At 41.0% G+C, this 18,433-nt stretch overlaps 1 protein-coding gene across 1 annotated transcript; it reads left to right on the top strand.

The window, feature by feature from the left end:
• LOC118705282 (p53 apoptosis effector related to PMP22) lies at nucleotides 1-13,468 on the top strand. Its single transcript, XM_036413795.2, has 3 exons — nucleotides 1-287; nucleotides 9,297-9,437; nucleotides 11,951-13,468. Exons 1-3 carry the CDS (start codon nucleotides 74-76, stop codon nucleotides 12,175-12,177), a joined length of 582 nt encoding a protein of 193 aa, XP_036269688.1. The 5' UTR covers nucleotides 1-73; the 3' UTR covers nucleotides 12,178-13,468.
• The last annotated feature ends 4,965 nt before the right edge of the window (nucleotides 13,469-18,433 follow it).

Here is an 18,433-nt window from a genome sequence, read left to right as displayed (position 1 = left end):
GCGGCGGCCGGCGCTCCGGGGCCACTCTCCCCGCTCCGAGCCCCGCGCCGTCCTCCGCCCCGCCGCCGTCGAGATGCTGCGCTGCGGCCTGGCCTGCGAGCGCTGCCGCTGGATCCTGCCACTGCTCCTGCTCAGCGCCATCGCCTTCGACATCATCGCGCTGGCCGGCCGCGGCTGGCTGCAGTCCAGCGACCACATCCAGACGTCCTCGCTGTGGTGGCGATGCTTCCACGAGGGCGGCGGCAGCGGGTCCGAGGCGGACGGCTGCCAGAGCCTCATGGAATACGGTGAGTGCCGCCGCCTCCGGGAAGTCCTCCCGGACTGCCCTGGCCGGTGTGCGCCGGCGCCGTTGCGAGCGCCCGGCCTTCGGAAGCCGCCCTTGGGGAAGGGACTGAACAGGGTTGGGAATAATGGGTGATTAAAAATTAATAATAATAATAATATATCTGTCCAGAGTTGAGCTTCAGGCCTACTATCTGAACAAGTAGCGGCTCTGAGTATGGCCCAAACCAGGCGCAACCCTGGAAGAAAATGACCCAAGTTCAAACAATGCTTTTGCGGAGGGTTTGGCGGTTCCGTGCAAAATCATTTGAAAAGGCTCCAAGAGTACAAATAATGAACAAAGTATATCTTTTTTGATACCTACTGACATTTCTTCCCATTCCGCCTTCTCCTATGGTTCTTATGATTAAAACATACACGTTTTAAATACTGGCCTTCCCTAATGTTGGCATAAAAGCGCTCTCTGTGAACATTTCAGCTGATTCTGTACTAGTATTTAACGCTTCAGGCTAGTTCTTGTAGTTTTTGTCTTGGGGGTTTGTGGTGGTGGTGGTTTTTTGTTTTTTTGGGTGTGTTTTTTTTTGGGGGGGGGTTTAAGCACGGCCTTGCTGTTTAGAAAACTTCATTTGAATGTGATTTTTAAATCAAAAAAGCAAACACACTTCCACATCAGCGAAATGAAGCAGAGTTAACATACATGTATATAGAGTGTCCCCCCAAACATGTATACACACATTTTAAATAATTTAAAAAGCAGTGTTTATTAAAATACATTGCATTTTAAAATGGAGTTATTGGCTGTTAAAGTGTGTATACATGTTTGGGGACACTATATTGAAGACGGAGTAGTTTATTTTTCCCGCATGGAGGAAGCCTTGGTGCTTAACTTGTTGATAGAACAGACCCCAGGGGAGCTTGGTTTTGTCTGATGCTACGCCTGCTAACTGGAAATGTGAAGAACGGCCAGGTCTAAATAGGAACATAACCAGAAGCTTAAAGCCAAATATTACTCACTGGGACCTTACCAACCAGGTTTAATAGTTTTAAACCTAGAAAGAGAAAGAAGGTCCCCTACCTTTTTTCATTTCCTTCTGGGACCAGAGACTTGACCGGTCCTTCCTCCTCCTCCTCCAGGGCCCTCAAAAGGCCCAGAGCTTCCAGCCAAACTGTTTCTGGGGCCTCTATCAGGGGCTTGGTGCTGGTTCTTATGGACCCTGGGATTGTTTACAAGTTCCCACTGTGACCTTTTCTCTTCTCCGAAAGGAGGCATGGTCCGCATTGGCAGGTCATAAAAGGTAAAGACTGAAGGGAATTCCTGCTTTCCTTAAAGTGTGTTTTTCTTATCTTAAAACACAAACAGCCGGCCTGCCAGGGTTTGTATTATTGGAAGCCTGTTAGGTTTTTAAAGAGGATTCTTTTCTTTGAAATAATACATCTGTATCTTAAAATGCATTTGAATTCAGTAGCTCGTAGGGGACTTTAATAGGTCTGCTTAAATAGGTGCGTTTTTTTAAACAGACTATAATAATCACTCCAAAGACTAATACAGACCCCAAGAATATTCAGCAATACTTTACCTATGAAATAGAAGTCAGTGCTCTGTGCGGGTTGGGGTGCTGGCAGAACCCCAAAAGCACTGTTGCTGGGACGGGACCTGACCTGCAAGGCTCTGCCTGTGATCACAGCCCTCCTGAGAAACAGGATGCAGTTGTTCTTTCCTTTAAGTTGAGTTGCACACTTGTTTTTTTATTGAATATTTCGAGGTGACATTAGTTAATATAATTATATAGGTTTCGGTGTACAATTCTATAATACGACACCTGCATATTGTGTGTTCACCCCAAGTCAGGTCTCCTTCCTTTTTTTCTTCCCTTGCGGGATGAGCTAACTTTCCTAGGGTGTGGCGCTTTCGACCTCAGGTTGATAGACTGCTTTGTGTTTGGGAGGGAGAAGGCAGGTTTTGTTTCTTAGTTTAATTTTTTTTCTAATTAGATAGAAGTCTAAAGCATTGTATCTTGATTTTTTTAGAGAAAACATCGATCCAGGGTATATAGATCAATTTAAAAGTGAAACTGGTTTTTGGAAAGTTCAGTTTTCCAAGTGAGTCTCAAATCTATTGCTATAGATTAGGTGACTATGGGAAGGAAAAAAATAGATATGAATTCACCAGGAGAGGTCCGTTTTGGGCTGTTGTAGTCAAAGATGAGTGGGAGGGAGTGTTTATTCTGCTCTACTTCCTGGCAAGGACTGTTCGTTAGTTTTGTCTTAAAGGTGCAGCCATTGTGCCTGCATTGTAGGGCGATGATTTAGGCATGTCTGAACCCAGGAGATTTTCAGATAGCCTTAATAAGGTCTTGCTGAAAACAGTGTGTTTATACTACTTTATCTAAAATGTAGTAAGTAGCTTACACATACTCCCACCTATGAATAAACACAATAAGGACTAAAGTTGATGACTAATTAAAATGGTATCTCAATATAAAGAATTGAGTAGGTACATCCATTTTTTTTTTTTTTTAAACACAACTTCTTGATATGTACTAGAAAATAAATGTTGTGATTTACCACTGAAACTAATGTTTACCTTTTTATTACAAAGTGCTTGGCCATCTTTTATTGATATTCATGTTTATTTTTAAATTTTTATATATTGATTTGAGAGAAAGAGAAACATTGATTTGTTGTTCCACTTATTTATGCATTCTTTGGTTGATTCTTATATTGTGCCCTTGACCGAGAATCAAACCCACAACCTTGGTGAATCGGAACAATTCTCTGACCAACTGAGCTAACCCGTCCAGGACCATAATATTAATACATTAATTTTGGTATTAAAGACAGGTTGTTCTTGGCAAGTATTGGCATTAGTACTAAATAATAGAGACTTTTTAAATAGCAAGCTATGTAGTTCCTTAATATTATGTAAAAAGCAGAATATTATACTCTTCTCCATTAATAACAATTTCTTAAGAATTTCAGGTTACCATATTACCTTATTTTTCCTATAAATGAACCAAATTACATGCTGAGTATGCTCTTTTCATGATAGTAACAACTAAATAAGTACCCAGCTTTACAGATATTGTTTATATTTCTCAAAACTGAAAAAGAATATCTAGATTTTAAACATTGAAATGATCATCCTTATTTCATGTATAAGTAAAATGTAAAATTATATTTGAGTGCATGTTCACACATGCTATTTTTGCACTACTGGTACCTTCATTTTCAGTTTTAAGGGGGGGAAAATACCCCAGGAGGATATTTTAAGCTTCAGTGGTGTAGATTTCCAATCTCAAGCAAGCTCCAGCTTGTCAGGGTGGAGAATAGAGAGGAATGTGTGCACCAAGAATGAAAGTGGGGGGGGGGGGGTCGGTGTTGAGAACATTTGCCTTGGTCTGGACAGAAGTGCAGAGCCTCATTTTTACACAGACGCCCTCTGATAACTCAGAACGCACTGAATATTTTTATTTTGTTGTGTTTGTGTGTGAGTGTGTTTAAAAACACATGACATCATTCTTTGGTAAGTCAAAGAATCAGAGTATTATATGAAACATTTTTAGAACATTTAGCCCTATGGTTCTTAAATGTACAGGAAATGAGAAAAACAAATATGAGGCAAAAAGGTTTACCTTAGGCTAAATTCAACTTAAAGGAACTGCATTTTGAGATGATGCTCTTGTGGCTTTTGGTGGGGGCAAGGTGAAATATTAAAACATTCTTATTTTATGACATTGGGCGTTAGTAGATAGATTGCTCTTTGTGGGCATGTGTTTATACCCTTAGCTGACAAAATAAAATAATTCGCCACTCTCAGTTGATTTTCATACTTTAAAAAATATATATATTGATTTTTACAGTTGTGAAGCCTAGGAACCAGTGATTTAGCCCAGTGCACTCCACATTTGCTGCCTGTGGCATTAACCACCGGAGAGCCTCCCTCCCTCGTTAGTGACTTGACTTGTCTTCTCCCTGTAAACAGAACAGACTCCTAGACGAGTAGAATTAGAAGGGAATAAGAGGACACCTATCCGAGCTTTCTCCAAGCGCTCTCATCACCACCACCTATGACCCATCTGAGCTTCTTCCCTTTGTCCAGCAACTTAATTCAGTTCTCTTGTTGATGCTATTTGTTTAAAAGCTCGTCTCTTCTACCCACAGAGCTGAAAGGTGTTTCCTTGTAAATTCTACTCTGTGGCCTTCTCTCTGACAGACTTACTTGTATGTGAGGGTAGATCCTATAATAAATTCGCTGCTGTTTATCTTGTGTAAATTCTGGGTACAATTCCTGGTTTTTGCATCTTCCTGTGTAGGAAGCTTTCACCATTCTGCCTTTAAAAGGCCATGAAAGGGCAAAGTATCCTAGTTCTGTGAAAACACCGTGGTCAGTAGTTATCATCTGGCTCTGCTGCAGGAGAAACGCAGAGCATGTGAGGAATCTCACACCAACAGTGGCACTCTCCGGGGTGACCCTGTCATTCCTTTTTTAAAGCCACTTCTTCTGCCTTCCAAAACCTGCCAGATTGCTTCTCCCTATGCTGATTGTTTTGGCCGCCTGTTCGGTGTTGTCCTGTAATAGTTGCTACTCACGGTGTCGAAGAACAGCAGGATCAGCGTTATCTGGAGGTTACTGGACACACAGTGACTCAGGCCCCACCCACTGAACTGAAATCTGTATTTGGACAAGAATCCCCAGGTGACTCCTAAGCACTGTTGTTTCAAAAGCACTGGCCTGTATTCCTGCAGATTGCTTCCTCATTGAACATGCAACAGTCTTTTTGAATATGCCATCCACCCATGCTTACATTTATTTATAGATAGGATCTTTTCTTTTTTCCCGATTACGATTTTATCCAGTTTTCAGTTGTCCCTGTATATCTTCTAAAGAATCCTATAGAAACAACATGAAGAAAATCTGACAACATTCGGATTCAGTAGATGGGGCCTTTGATATTATTGACAAATGAATCCTTTGTTCTGGAAAGGGAACCTTCTTAGCTGGGTAACAGGTTGGTGTCTGCAGGGCGGAGCTGAATAAGGGGCTAGACTAGACTGTTTTGGTTAATGTGTAGTATCCACATGTAAAACTACAGAAGAATGCAGAAAACCATTAAAAGCAATACTAACTTTAAGGGGAAAATTAGTGAGTCTCTAAAATATTGCCAACAATATTAAAAATATCAGCAATGCTCTCCTCTTAAAAGTTTATTTTTTTTTTTTTCACAAACTTCAGTTTGATTTATGATCTCTAGCTTGGCATTCAAGGTATTTATTTTTACTTTGTTTGCTATTTTCTTATCAGTTGACCTTACTGATCTTTTTCTAGTCCAGTTTGCCTTGTAACATTGTGTTTTCACGTGCAATCTCTGGGAAAAGATATAGCATTCATTTTCATGTGAAAAACATTTCCTAGGAAAAGCTCAGAGTTTTAGCGACCATAGAATCATTTCCATGTTGTTGATTTAATGTTGAATCTTTGCAAGCCAGAGAAAAATTTGATAAGCCATTCTTCACCTATGTGGATTGTTAATAAGTCCTGTTTAAAATAGGATTTATAATGCTGCTGGTTTCTTTGATAATATGAACTTCTCCTAGTGGATAACATATCAATAATAGATTATGTATATAAAATACCAAATGTATTGTCCCTTAAGGGTACAAAACAAATAAACAAAACACTTCCCTATTGGAAACTGTTTACCTGGATTATTATATGCTTTTGTATCCTCAATTAAGAGAATAATAATTGATAATGAGAGTCCTGCCTGACTCCCTACACACACACACACACACACACACACACACACACAATTAGAAAAGGCAATAAAATTTAAAGTGCATAAAGTAATAATGTCTTCAGAATAGATCAAGAAGAACAGTCTGCCTTTGAAGAACTGAGAACCAGCAGTTGAATCACAGACAAAGTAGCTTTATGACAAGTTTTAAAAGGGTTGGTAAATATGGTATAGTGACCATTATACAATACAAAAATGTAAATACTTCCCAAAAGAGTTGGGTAACCATGTAGATATGAGGCTCATTCTGGGTAATTGAGGCCAAAGGTACATACAGTATAAGTTTTTGAAATATATGTCATGGGGAATTGCCATGTCCTAAGTCTTTGTGACAATCGGTCTCCTTTTAGGACAGATTATTGGCCTGGGAGGACCTTGCTCACATCTGGTGGGATCCATCTCATCATTTTACAGCAAAATAGTCATTGACATGAGAAGGCAGTTTGCCTTATTTGTCATTCATCAGTCAGAACAGAATCTTTAAAACCATGCCAAGATTTCTGTCTTAAGTGATAGTTAAGCCAGTGAGTCATTGTGGGTGTTTCCATCGGCAGGAGCAGGTTTTACAGGTCTACTTCCCAGGCAGCCTTTGTCAAAACAGAATGTCCTTAATTTTCCGTTTTGATGATTCGGCATTGTAAATAAGCAAGACATTAACTGAGTTGTTTTAACGTAACATAGGAAACGTTCTTAAAATGCTCTGGTTTATTCTTATGTTCACATATTACATTCAGATTCCTGGGCACTACGCCTCAGGCTCTGATTCAGTATTTCTGGAGGGAGGCACAGGAACCTGTATTTCTGATAAGCTCCCCTGCAGATTTTGACTGGGTGGTGTGTGGGCTAGACTTTGAGATGACCTGAGTGAGTATTAAAGCATGCTTCCTCTGCTATTGAAAGTTACCTTGCTTGAAGAACAAAGCAAAAGTGAGAAAAGAGACTTACTCAATTCCACTTTTTTACTTTCTTCATTTTTATTTTAAAAAAAGACATTTCTATTGTACTTGCCCCTAAAATATCTCTTTGATCATTTCACAGGAAGAAGAAGGAGACTTGGAGGGAATAAAAAGTGTAAAGATAAAACTAGGTCCACTCATGTACTCTCTCAGGCCCAACTAGACCACTGTGCTAAGGGGTAGTTTGTATAAACACATGGTATTTGAGCGCATAAAAATGTGTCTTCTCCTTCGTTATCTGGACCCCAGTCCTTCGTGAATCCAGAAGAAGATCTGGGAATAGGGGAACACAGCTTGGGTTTGTCTGTAACAGAGGGAGATAGGAAAATGCAGTGGAGGACTGAGGAACAGCCTTTATGTGACAACCCGGAACCGTGTGAATGTAGAATAAAATGAAAACTTGAGTTCCTGGAGAAACATCATAGGAATACAGGAGGAACTTTCTGAGCTACGTGACTTCACACACGTGCCCTCAACCTTACAATAATCTTGAAAGAAGGTATTTTTAGCCTTGGGCAGCAGATGCGCAGATTGACAGTGGCTTATAGGTGGCAGAGGCAGTGTGTACATGTGGCCCAGTTCTGCCTCCAAAGCCCTTGCTCTTTCTGCTATCTCACCCACATCTTTAACTTTAACCGGTCAAATGACCTAGAATTAAGTGAGGATGAGTTTGTCAGCCGAGCTGTACTGCAGCTGGAGCAAAACCAGGGCAGAGGTGTGCACGGCTCTCCTTTTCACATGCCACAAAGAGTAATTGGTGAAGAAGGCATGTTTGTCCATTAATGAATGAATGAATGGATAACCAACCTGTGGGATATCCATGCAATAGAATATATTTTGGCTATAAAAAAAGGAATGGAGTATTAATGCGTGCTACAACATAGATGCACCTTGAATACATTATGCTAAACGAGAGAAGGCAGTCAAAACAGCTGCATAGTGTATGATCCCATTTATCTGAAATGTCCACAGTAGGCAAATTTATAGAGACAGAAAGTAGATTAGTGGTTGCCAGAAGCTGCAGGAAGGGGGAATGGAAGGACACGGAGTTTCTTTTGGGGTGATAAAAATGTTGGAATTGTAAGTGGTGATGGTTGCACAACCCTGTGAATATAAAAACCACTGAATTGTATACTTGAAAAGGGTGAATTTTATGATGTGTAAATTATAGCTTTAAAAAACATTACGTTTTCCATTCAGGCAGGCTCTGAATCAAACTCTGCCTACATCACTTACTGGCTGTGTGGCTATAGCAGGCTATTTGAACTCTCGAAGCCTTAGTATACAGCTTCATTTCTGGAGAAATTATATCAGTATGAACCCTAAAAAGTTATTGTGAGGATTTAGTGAGCTGAATATGTCCAGTTCCTAACCCAGTGCCTGGCACAGAGCAATTACTTCTAAAATGTTGGTTATTACGATTAGAGAGAAGGTTGTGTGAGAAGCAATCTTAAAAACCAGAGCAGGTTGAACAGTAAGAATACTGAACAGTAAGAATACTGGGTTCATGGCTCTCACTTCCACAGGCCAAGGGTAGTATGACACGGGGCTGGAGGAGCCGCTGCAAGTTTCCAAACTCAGAGCTCCTTTTAGGGCTAACATGGATGGCTAAGAACTCTTGTGCAGTAAGAGCTAAATTCTGAATACTCCAGCATTAAAGTTTAGGCAAAAATCTAGAAAGACTGTGCTTAACTGTGTTATTAAAAAAAAAAAAAAAAAAAAGTCCCAGCTACTTTACAATTAAATTATTTTAATTCACATCTCTGCCTACTCATAAGTTTATGTTTTCAAAGGTTATTTTTGCACGGAACCAAGTATTGATATGAAACAAGGATCCTTTCAGAGGTGTTGGAAACATTTCCTAAAGAGATGGTCCTTTGGGTTGTTCAGTACCCAAAATGCTGCTTATTATAGTCGTGTTGTGTTAGAACTCGAGTGAGCCTTTTAAATCTACTAGTTCCTATGGCCAGTTTATTAAACAAGAACTAATTTAATGAAATTTAACTTTCATCTCAGAGATAGAAACACTTGTCCTAAAACTGAGGGGACGAGGCGCTATTGCGTATCCGTGTATTAGTGCCCTACATACAGACTGCCTAATTGCCCCCTGAGACATGGAGACGCTTGTGTTTTGTCCAGAGAAAAACTGTTCTTCCATCCAAATGTAATTAGTGGAAAGAAAGAGCACTGCTGCCCATACTTGGATACGTGGTTGTTGAATTGGCACATCTGTCTGTTGACCACCGTTTCCTTCCGCCCGCAGCGTGGGGAAGGGCCGCTGCGGCCACGCTCTTCTGCGGCTTCATCATCCTGTGCATCTGCTTCATCCTCTCCTTCTTCGCCCTCTGCGGACCCCAGATGCTCGTCTTCCTGAGAGTGATCGGAGGCCTCCTGGCCCTGGCGGGTAAGTGTGTGTGTGAGCAATTCTTCATTCCACCTTCCCTGGACATAGTGCCCGGTCCGCAAAGAAGATCCCTGACAATTGCAGTTCCTGACCTGTTCTCAGAAATTGTGTCACCAAGGGCACAAGTCACGGAGGAGAGATGTGTTTTAAGAGCTAGAGCCATTGGCAACCAATGTGTCTCTTTAACATCGATGTTTCTCTCTCTTTCTTTCTCTCTCCCTCCCTCCCTCCCTCTCTCTCTTTGCTCCTCTTCCTCCTCCTTTCCACTCTCTCTAAAAACCAGTGGGAAAGTATCCTTGGGTGAGGATTAACAAAAAAAACCAGAAGAGCTAAAGCCCTTTCCTCATGTGTCTCACCTGGTACTTTGCTCCCCTTCCAAATGAGGAAGGTTGTCATTCTGTAGACCAGGGGTGGGAACCTTTTTCTGCCAAGGGCCATTGGATATGTATAACATCACTCATGGCCCATACAGAATTCTCAACTTAAAAATTAGCCTGCTGTATTTGGTCAAACATTAAATTAACTCACCCCTAATGCCTTGGCAGGGCCAGACTAAATGATTTGGCGGGCCTTATAAGGCCCTCAGGCTGGACATTCCCCACCCCTACTGTATACCATCTCTTGTGGGTGAGGCCGTGTCCAGTGGCACCCCTGCCCTGCAAGGGCATTGTCTCGGCAGTGGGCCCAGTGCCAGCCTTGTGGGAGCCCCATGCTGGGGCGGGTGGGTGGCGGGGGGGTGGCGGGGAGGGTAATGTCCTTGAGCCATTTTACTTACTGAAGGAGTTTTGTGGTCTTATGATGTGGAGGGTCGTGAAAGGGTTTTCTGTAGTGGGTTGGGGGACCTGGAAGAGGCCAGCCCTGTAATTGCCTCATCACCAGACATTTGGTTATGCAGGTGGTTGGGGCTCAGAGTAAGTGTTTATTCATGGAATATAACAACTAGGACTCTGGGAGCAAGAATAATTTGAAATTTTAGGAAGGCACCTGGCCCTAAGGAAGCCTGTCGAAGGGGCAGGACCCCAGCCACCGAATGGATTTAGATGCAAAACTGGATTTCCTGAGGAGGGGAAAGGAGAAGGAGCTGATGATGGCAAAGCGAGGCCACAGATCATTTCTCAAGATAACTTGGTCTCCTGGGAGCAAAGCAGAAGTCCAGCGACAGCCCTGGAGTACAGACACAAACTGAGCAGAAGGCCTTTGACACCAGTCAGAAGCCTTGTGGCTGAAGGGGTCCATGAGATCAAGCATGAGCCCAGAGAGAGACCACTTTGTGCTGGGTTCCCACAGGGCCTCGGCCAGGACAAACCGCCCTGGCTGAGAGGCAGCCGGTGGCCTCAGGGAACTGGCCCATGCAGGTTCTGCCCTCACCTGCATATTTTAAAAATTCCTCTTGATTAAAGATAAAGTTGACTCCAGTGTTCCTCATGCTTGCAAGTTTGCTTTTGGAATCATACTTTAAAATCAGAAATTGCTTGGAATCGCAAAAGATAAAGAGGAACCTTGTCAAATTCCACCTCTGTTTCTCTTCTGCTTTTTGCAGTTCACATTGTTTTAAAAATATTTTTAAATACTCAAGCAGAACTAAAATCTGCTCATACCTTTTGACATGGCAATGTACATATGAAATATTAAGTCAATAAAATGCAGAACATAGCACAGAATGGATATACTCATTACAGCATGTTCACTGAAAAAAAACGATAAAAGAAGGTAATGTCCTTTTTTACTTATGCCTTAAGATGTTAATATGATTAGTAATAATTGTGTTAATGTGACTCTTATGTTAAAAAGATTAGAAATTGACACGTTTCTTTTTTATTTCCTCTCTTACACTTCCCCAAAGCCCGTCTTTCATTTCTGCTCCCTGAGCCTGAAATGCTCTTCACCCTCCATCTCTCCATTTCTGTTATTCTTTAGATTCTCACTTCCTTTTCTGGTGATTCTCTGCATCGATCATTTGCATCATTGGTTCGTCATTTCATTTAGGCATTCATTTCGTGAAGGACCATTCCAGCGATGTCTTTGGGATGGAGTAATAGATGTGTGTGTGCATGCACATGTGTGTATGTGTATATATACATTATTTTTGCTAACACTGAGAATATTTACTATGTCTTTGGCACAGGAAATACAAAAGTGATAAAAAAAAAAAATACTCCTCCTTACCACCCTACTTTCTATTATATGCCACAGTTTGGGCTTTTTACTTCAGTATATAATACTTGCACCTGAACTGTAGAGTGCTTCTCCAGTTGTCTCCTGCCCGTATTTCTTGTATTCAGTATTCTGCTCAATGCCAGCTCTCTTAGATATACAATATTTAAAAATCTTTTTTGGCTCACGATTAACTAGATACCCCAGCCCCTTTCATTAGCATCATTTAGGTGGATTTAATACTTATTAAAAGGCAAAAACACTGGGGGAGAGAGTTAATCTACTATTGCAATTCATTCATTCATTCGTGCATGCCTGCATTCACACTTTGGATCCCCCCACCCCCACCTTTCCTTTAGCTGTGTTCCAGATCATCTCCCTGGTGATTTACCCCGTGAAGTACACCCAGACCTTCACCCTTCATCTCAACCCCGCCGTCAATTACATCTATAACTGGGCCTATGGCTTTGGCTGGGCGGCCACGATTATCCTGATCGGCTGCTCCTTCTTCTTCTGCTGCCTCCCCAACTACGAAGACGACCTCCTGGGCAACGCCAAGCCGCGCTACTTCTACTCCTCTGCCTGAGGCGGGACGGATTCCTGCTGCCGGGATGGGTTCCAGAAGAAGAAACTGTTTTTCCCAGAATACTTTGAACCTATTTGGCAGGCAGGGGAGCAGGGCACTCTTCATATCATTAGACTAGGCAAAGCGCTACAGTCATGTGCGAGGAACTATTTCTAAAATGGTGTTCTAGTTTCATATTCGTCTTTTATATATATATATTTTATAGAGCGAAACAAAACGTAACTTCTTTTCACGAATTACCTGGAATATGCCAATATTTTCTTACTATCTTTCCATACAATTTATACTGCATTTGTAAAAGAATACGAATATGAAACTTATCATTTTATAAGGTAAAAAATAAGAAGGCTTAAAAAAGATTTAAGTGATCTGATCAAGTGTCTGTTTGTCCCAGATTACACTAGGTCTATTAAAAGAAAAGAAGAAGGAAATATTGGTTAAAAAAAAAAATTGTCAGGGATGAAATATTCTAAAAGAAATGTAGAAGATAAATATTTTCCCAGCCTCCCGCTAGTTAAGGAAGGCAAAAGAGTTTCCTAAATGCATATCATTTGTGAGAATTTCTAATTTATATCCTGAGTAATAGACTTTTTTTTGTTTTTTGTTTTTTTGTTTTGCTAAGCTTCACATTAACTTGATATGTCATGTAGGACAGTATTCTTTCATGGCCAAAACCTGTTGCAGTAGTAAGGTCTTCTATGCAAGGAAATGCTAAGATGAAATTTTCTCTTTAAAAGTGGTTTGTAGGGGTGGGGTGTGGGGAAAATGATATGTTAATCTGTATTGTTTTGTGTCTATATGTTAAAGACCAGAGTAAATTGCGTTGAAAGATAGGCTGGGTCTAAGTCATCGTGACTGACGGATATGCTTAGGTTGTGTAGCAAAGTAGTAGGAAGGCCATTCCTATCACAGAAGAAACATTAAAACAACCTTGGGAGAAGAAATGACTTGAATTTCTCATCTCAGTTGAGCAGGCTCTGCCCACATAGACACAGCTTCTGATAGATTGTAACTGTAAGTAAAAACTTAAAGAATATAGTAAAAAACCTGGTCTTCTTTGGTAAACTGATTTAAAATATCTGGTATAAAGCATGCAACAGGTGAATTCAGGGTTATGAGATCTCTGGATGGGAAATATATGATATATCACATGGGTTGTTATTTTTTTACCATTTGTATTTACATAACAAAAACCAATTCATTTGATATATCCAATTATTATTTTGTAAATTGCAGGATAAGCAATTACAGTTTTTATTATGAATTTTTCCCAATAAACCAGATATTCTAATCTTGTTTCTAATTTGCAGTTTTTTAAAACATTTTTCTTCAAATCTGGGGAAGGGAATTTTTAAAAAATACTTTGACTTGAGGTAGTAAGAATCTATAATAAAAGCATAATATGCTAATTAGACTGGATGTCCTTCCGGATGAAGCCGGGGCTGTGAGGGAAGCCCAGGTCCGAGTGCTTGAGGGGAACCAGTGTTGGCAGCCGAGGGAAGGAAGGCCTACTCTTGCATGAATTTCGTGCATTAGGCCTCTGGTATTGATAAAATGAAAAGTTGCTTCCTTGAGATGGAATCTTCTTCATTCAGGTGGTGGGACAGCAAGCAGTCTCTTTTCCTTTTTGATTCTGTTCATTTTCCCATTTGGATTGTACGTTAATTCTGCTATGGTGTATAATGTAAAGAAAGATTGCAGAATGGCATGGTGGAAGAAGGGAAGTATTTCTTCTTAGTGCTGTTAGCCATTTGGTCCGTGACAGCTAATTTTCCTTCTATGCTTCTCAAAATATCAGATGAATGTTTCTCTCCATAAATTTAGAAGAATGTGATCTGGGTTACTTACACCAAATTTTTTTTTTTTTTAATTCTGTGACTGCTGGAGGATTTGAAGTGGTAACAAACGGTGTTAAAAAGGTCATCTTCTAAAATAATAGCCCAGCTAATTCAAGAAGATCATGGATACCTAAAGATTAAGGAACTGGGTCTCCCGTTGTACATGAAAATGACTCTCAGATACAAGGTTCTCTGAGCTGTATGCTCTTGTTTTTTATTTTTATCCCACACAACATCTTTTATTTTTTTTAAAATATATTGTATTGATATTTTACAGAGAGGAGGAAGGGAGAGAGATAGAGAGCTACAAACATCGATGAGAAACATCGACCAGCTGCCTCTTGCACACCCCCTACTGGGGATGTGCCCACAACCAATGTACATGCCCTTGACCGGAATCGAACCTGGGGCCTTTCAGTCCGCAGACCGACACTCTATCACTGAGCCAAACCAATTTTGGCCACAGCTTCCTTTTTTCCCCTCTTCAATAAGTAACAAACACCAAACATGCTGTATTCAAATAGTGCACATTTAGGAAAAAATACAGCTTCCTGGGACTAATGAGCTGATGTGATGCAAGCATTTTGACCTGAAACATTTGGGACAAAGACATGCTGCCATTCCATTGGCTAAAGTATTCTCCTTTCAGCCTCATTCAAGTGCAGAGATCCTTCGTTCCTTGGTTCCCATTCACTAGGACGGATATCCTCCTGTCCTAGACAGCAAGAGAATTCCAGCAGGTTCTGGAGAGTAATGAAGAATTTGGGAAGCCATCTGAAGATGAACAGTGCGTTCTATGAGATTTCCCATGGTAAAGTGGATGTGGTTTTTGGCTCTGTAATTATATTAAGAATCCCCACCCTTTAGTAAATAAATAGTTCTAGGTTCCCAAGCAATTATCTCATGCTCATACTACAAGTAGTCAGATATGCTAAGTGCCACTTACTGTTGAATGCAACAAAGAAGTAGTATGTCAAGGTCTTTTAGTTGTCACACATGGTGTCCATGGAGTGTAATTATTTTTAGCTTCAAAAACATATTCTGCTGAACTAACAATAAAGTTTGATAGGCCTTCCTTTTGTAAGGAAATGAAAACAATGGAAGAATATAGTCATAATAACTTAATTAGGTTGATTTTTTGCTACAAGCTCCTGCTGAAAGTCAGTTCTATTACTATAACATACACAAATGCTGAATTGACTTATTTTGACTTGTTTCTAGGCCTGTGAAGAGCATATTTAGGTCTCAACCAATATTGTTTAATGGACTAAGATGAAGGTGGAGTACCTGTAGTGTGAATGACTAGGCTTGGATGGGGACTGGTTTATACAGAGAGAGAGGGAATAAGAAAAGCAGCAGAAGAAAATGGGAAAGAAAAAAAGGAGGTGGTGGTGGTAAGGTAAAAAACCATAGGATCTATGTATCTTACTGCCCAGCATTTGAAAACAGTTCCCATAGTTTGGAGATTTTATGATTAGACTATCTTCTTTTGGAGCACTTTTCTGGGATTGGACCCTATGAGTAATTACATCGTAAGCATCGGAGGTATAAGTCACTTTTCGAATCCTCCCAGGTGTGTGGTTAAAACGAGTGTCTGGCCTTGGTTTGACGACCTCCCGGAGAGTGAACACCCAGCAGCATTCTTCCCGAAGCACTCACAGTTTGTCTTCTCTGTGCTGCTTTTCTGATGATAGGTTCCTGGTCCTCACTGAAGTACAATTTTTTCAGACATCATCCATATACTATACAGAATGTTGTGTTTATTATTGTTTATAGGATATTTTAAATATGTATTTGAGTAAAAAATGAGGCAAATATGATATTCACATAGATGGAGCAGAGTACATAAATATACTTACATCATATTTTATCCTTTTGGCTCTTGTTATTCCTGATCAGAAATAGAACTTCATGGGAGAAGGGCTCCTTTTCACTTTTTACGCATCATGTGTCTAGACCATGTTCATCCAGGTACTCAAAGCAGAGAAATAGGAATGCACAGCCCCCAAATTTTATCTTGAATCTTAGCTATATAAATGTTTAATCTGAAGTATGGTCATGCTTGTTTTAACATAAAAGTGTTTAAAATCACAAGTGAATTATTTAACCTTTCACCTCTACCCCCATAAATCTTCAAATAAAATAGAGCAGACAAGCTGCCTCCTTAGTGCATCAGTCTCACGAAATAGAGCAGATATGAAGGAAGATCACCCAAACCTGCAACTGAGGTACGTGACCTGACTAGGAATCAAACCCTCAGCCTTTTGCTGTCCGGGATGACATTCCAATCAACTGGGCCACCCAGCCAGGGCCAGGACATTTCATAAAATTAAGCAACAAGAATGTAGTGGGGCCGAAACCGGTTTGGCTCAGCGGTCGAGTGTCGGTCTGTGGACTGAAAGGTCCCAGGTTCGATTCCGGTCAAGGGCATGTACGTTGGTTGCGGGCACGTCCCTGGTGGGGGGTGTGGAGGAGGCAGCTGATCGGTGTTTCTCTCTCATCGACGTTTCTAGCTCTCTATCTCTCTCCCTTACTCTCTGTAAAAAATCAATAAAATATATTAAAAAAAAGAAGAAGAAAAAAAAGAATGTAGTGGGAAGTCCTGCCAATGCCTCCACTGGCCAAGAGCAGAGCTTAGGGAAGTTGGGATGAAGAGGTTCAATGCCAGATACTTCTTTTAAACTCTTTTGCTTGTTCTATCTGCAATGGGTATTTCTGCAATGGACTGTCAAACATGGATCTTGGCGGGGGGGGGGGGGGGGGGGGATATCAATAGATTGCTTTGTCTTATCTCTGTAGAGTGGTTTCAGGTTTTAAAATTCCTGAAGATAGACTGGGTTTAGGACCCACCAGTGGGCGGTCAGAGCCCTTTGGTTTTTGAGGTAATTCTTCCCTGACATGGGCTTGCCTTCTCACAAGTCATCCTTTGTTTCTGGGTTTTGCAATTCTGGTAAGTATCTGGGTGTGGCAGAGGGAGACTAACACACCTCAGGTGTGGGAAACTAAAGAAGGTCCAGAGCCTGTCACATTCACGGTGTTCCACGTGTACTAGCCTGTGCTTTACGGTTAATCTCAACAACTTACTCTCCTCAGCTGCAGAAATAAAGGAAGACTCAGTAGTGTGTGTGTGTGTGTGTGTGTGTGTGTGTGTGTGTGTTTAAAGACAGTTGTCGGGTGAAGAATTGGAACCTGTTGATTTAACTGGCATAAGATTGTCTTTGTGATAATGAAACATCAAATAATTATAATAGATGGTTGTATAATGGTTTGCCCATCCAGCTTTTCCAGTATGAAGATTCACAGTAATTAACCTGTTACTATCAACTGTTTTTGAATAAGTTGCTTTTAAAGAGGGAACACTAGATTTGAAATAGGAACTAAATTTGATCACCAAAAGTAAATTGCTGTATGGGACTTTGAGTTCCTAGGAATCTCTATATTAGAATCCTGTCTCTCTGTTCCACGCTTTCTATTCTGGTTGGTTACTCAGTGGATAGTCTTCATTTGAAATGCTTCAGTGAAAATTCCGGTTTCCAAACGCTTCCCCACCCAATTCCTCACCAAGCAACACCTCAATGCCTACATAACTCTTTTTTCAAGGAAAAGAAAAAGAAAACTAGTTTCAGTCCAGATATTGAAGATAGAAGAACTGAAGTATGCATAGGAAGCTAGCATTTGCTATGGCTTATTTTATGCTGATGGAATTTACCATGGAAATCATCTCTTCTGAAGATGTCGAGGTGACAGAAGTTGACTTTAACATTATACAATGAATTCCTCTTCAACCCTGAACAAATACAAATCCCTTTGTCTCTGAGCAGTACATTAGCCATGCAGGATGCCTCCTGGCCCTCATGCTGGAGCGATCTTCCCAGTGGGGCTGTTATAACTTAGGAAAGAATTAATGGAGCCTTCTGCTGGGAGCACCCTGGGCTGGGCGCCCTTGTGCAGGCGCAGCTGCACAGCCCCACCCAGCAGCCTGGCTGTGAGGTCAGGACACGCCCACACTGCGTGGAACAGCTTGGCACCCTAGAGGAGCCTGGGACTGTTGAAGAAAGTCAAGCCTTCCATCCCCACTGCACACACCCCTATCTTGGCCTCCCCCGATTTTCTCCTGTATGCTCAGAATATCAGGAAGGTAGGACCTGGGTGAACACACTCACAATCCCCCAACTTATGTTTTTAAAGAGTAAATTCAATATTCAGAAACACTACCAAATCATGTTTGCCTTTTTCTGTTCCCAACACACTGCAAATACCCAGCACCTCAAGGGGAATTATACCTTTTTTATTTTATTTATTTTTATTTTTAATGCCACCTTGAAATTCTTCAGCATAGAAAGCCAGGTCTGCACCTCCTGGCCAAGCAGATTAACAGTAAGCTTCCAGCTCCAACTGGCTGATGCATAGCCGCACTG

The sequence above is a fragment of the Pipistrellus kuhlii genome, unplaced genomic scaffold, assembly GCF_014108245.1.
Source record: "Pipistrellus kuhlii isolate mPipKuh1 unplaced genomic scaffold, mPipKuh1.p scaffold_m20_p_5, whole genome shotgun sequence".
Lineage (NCBI taxonomy): Eukaryota > Metazoa > Chordata > Mammalia > Chiroptera > Vespertilionidae > Pipistrellus > Pipistrellus kuhlii.
This window is presented reverse-complemented; position numbering and strand designations above follow the sequence as displayed.

Bases quoted from the DNA above. Each gene is read 5' to 3' on its own strand.
- LOC118705282 (XM_036413795.2), top strand. From the start codon at position 74: ATGCTGCGCTGCGGCCTGGCCTGCGAGCGCTGCCGCTGGATCCTGCCA. The intron at 288-9,296 runs GTGAGTGCCGCC...TTCCGCCCGCAG, and splicing joins CCAGAGCCTCATGGAATACG to CGTGGGGAAGGGCCGCTGCG. The intron at 9,438-11,950 runs GTAAGTGTGTGT...CCTTTCCTTTAG, and splicing joins AGGCCTCCTGGCCCTGGCGG to CTGTGTTCCAGATCATCTCC.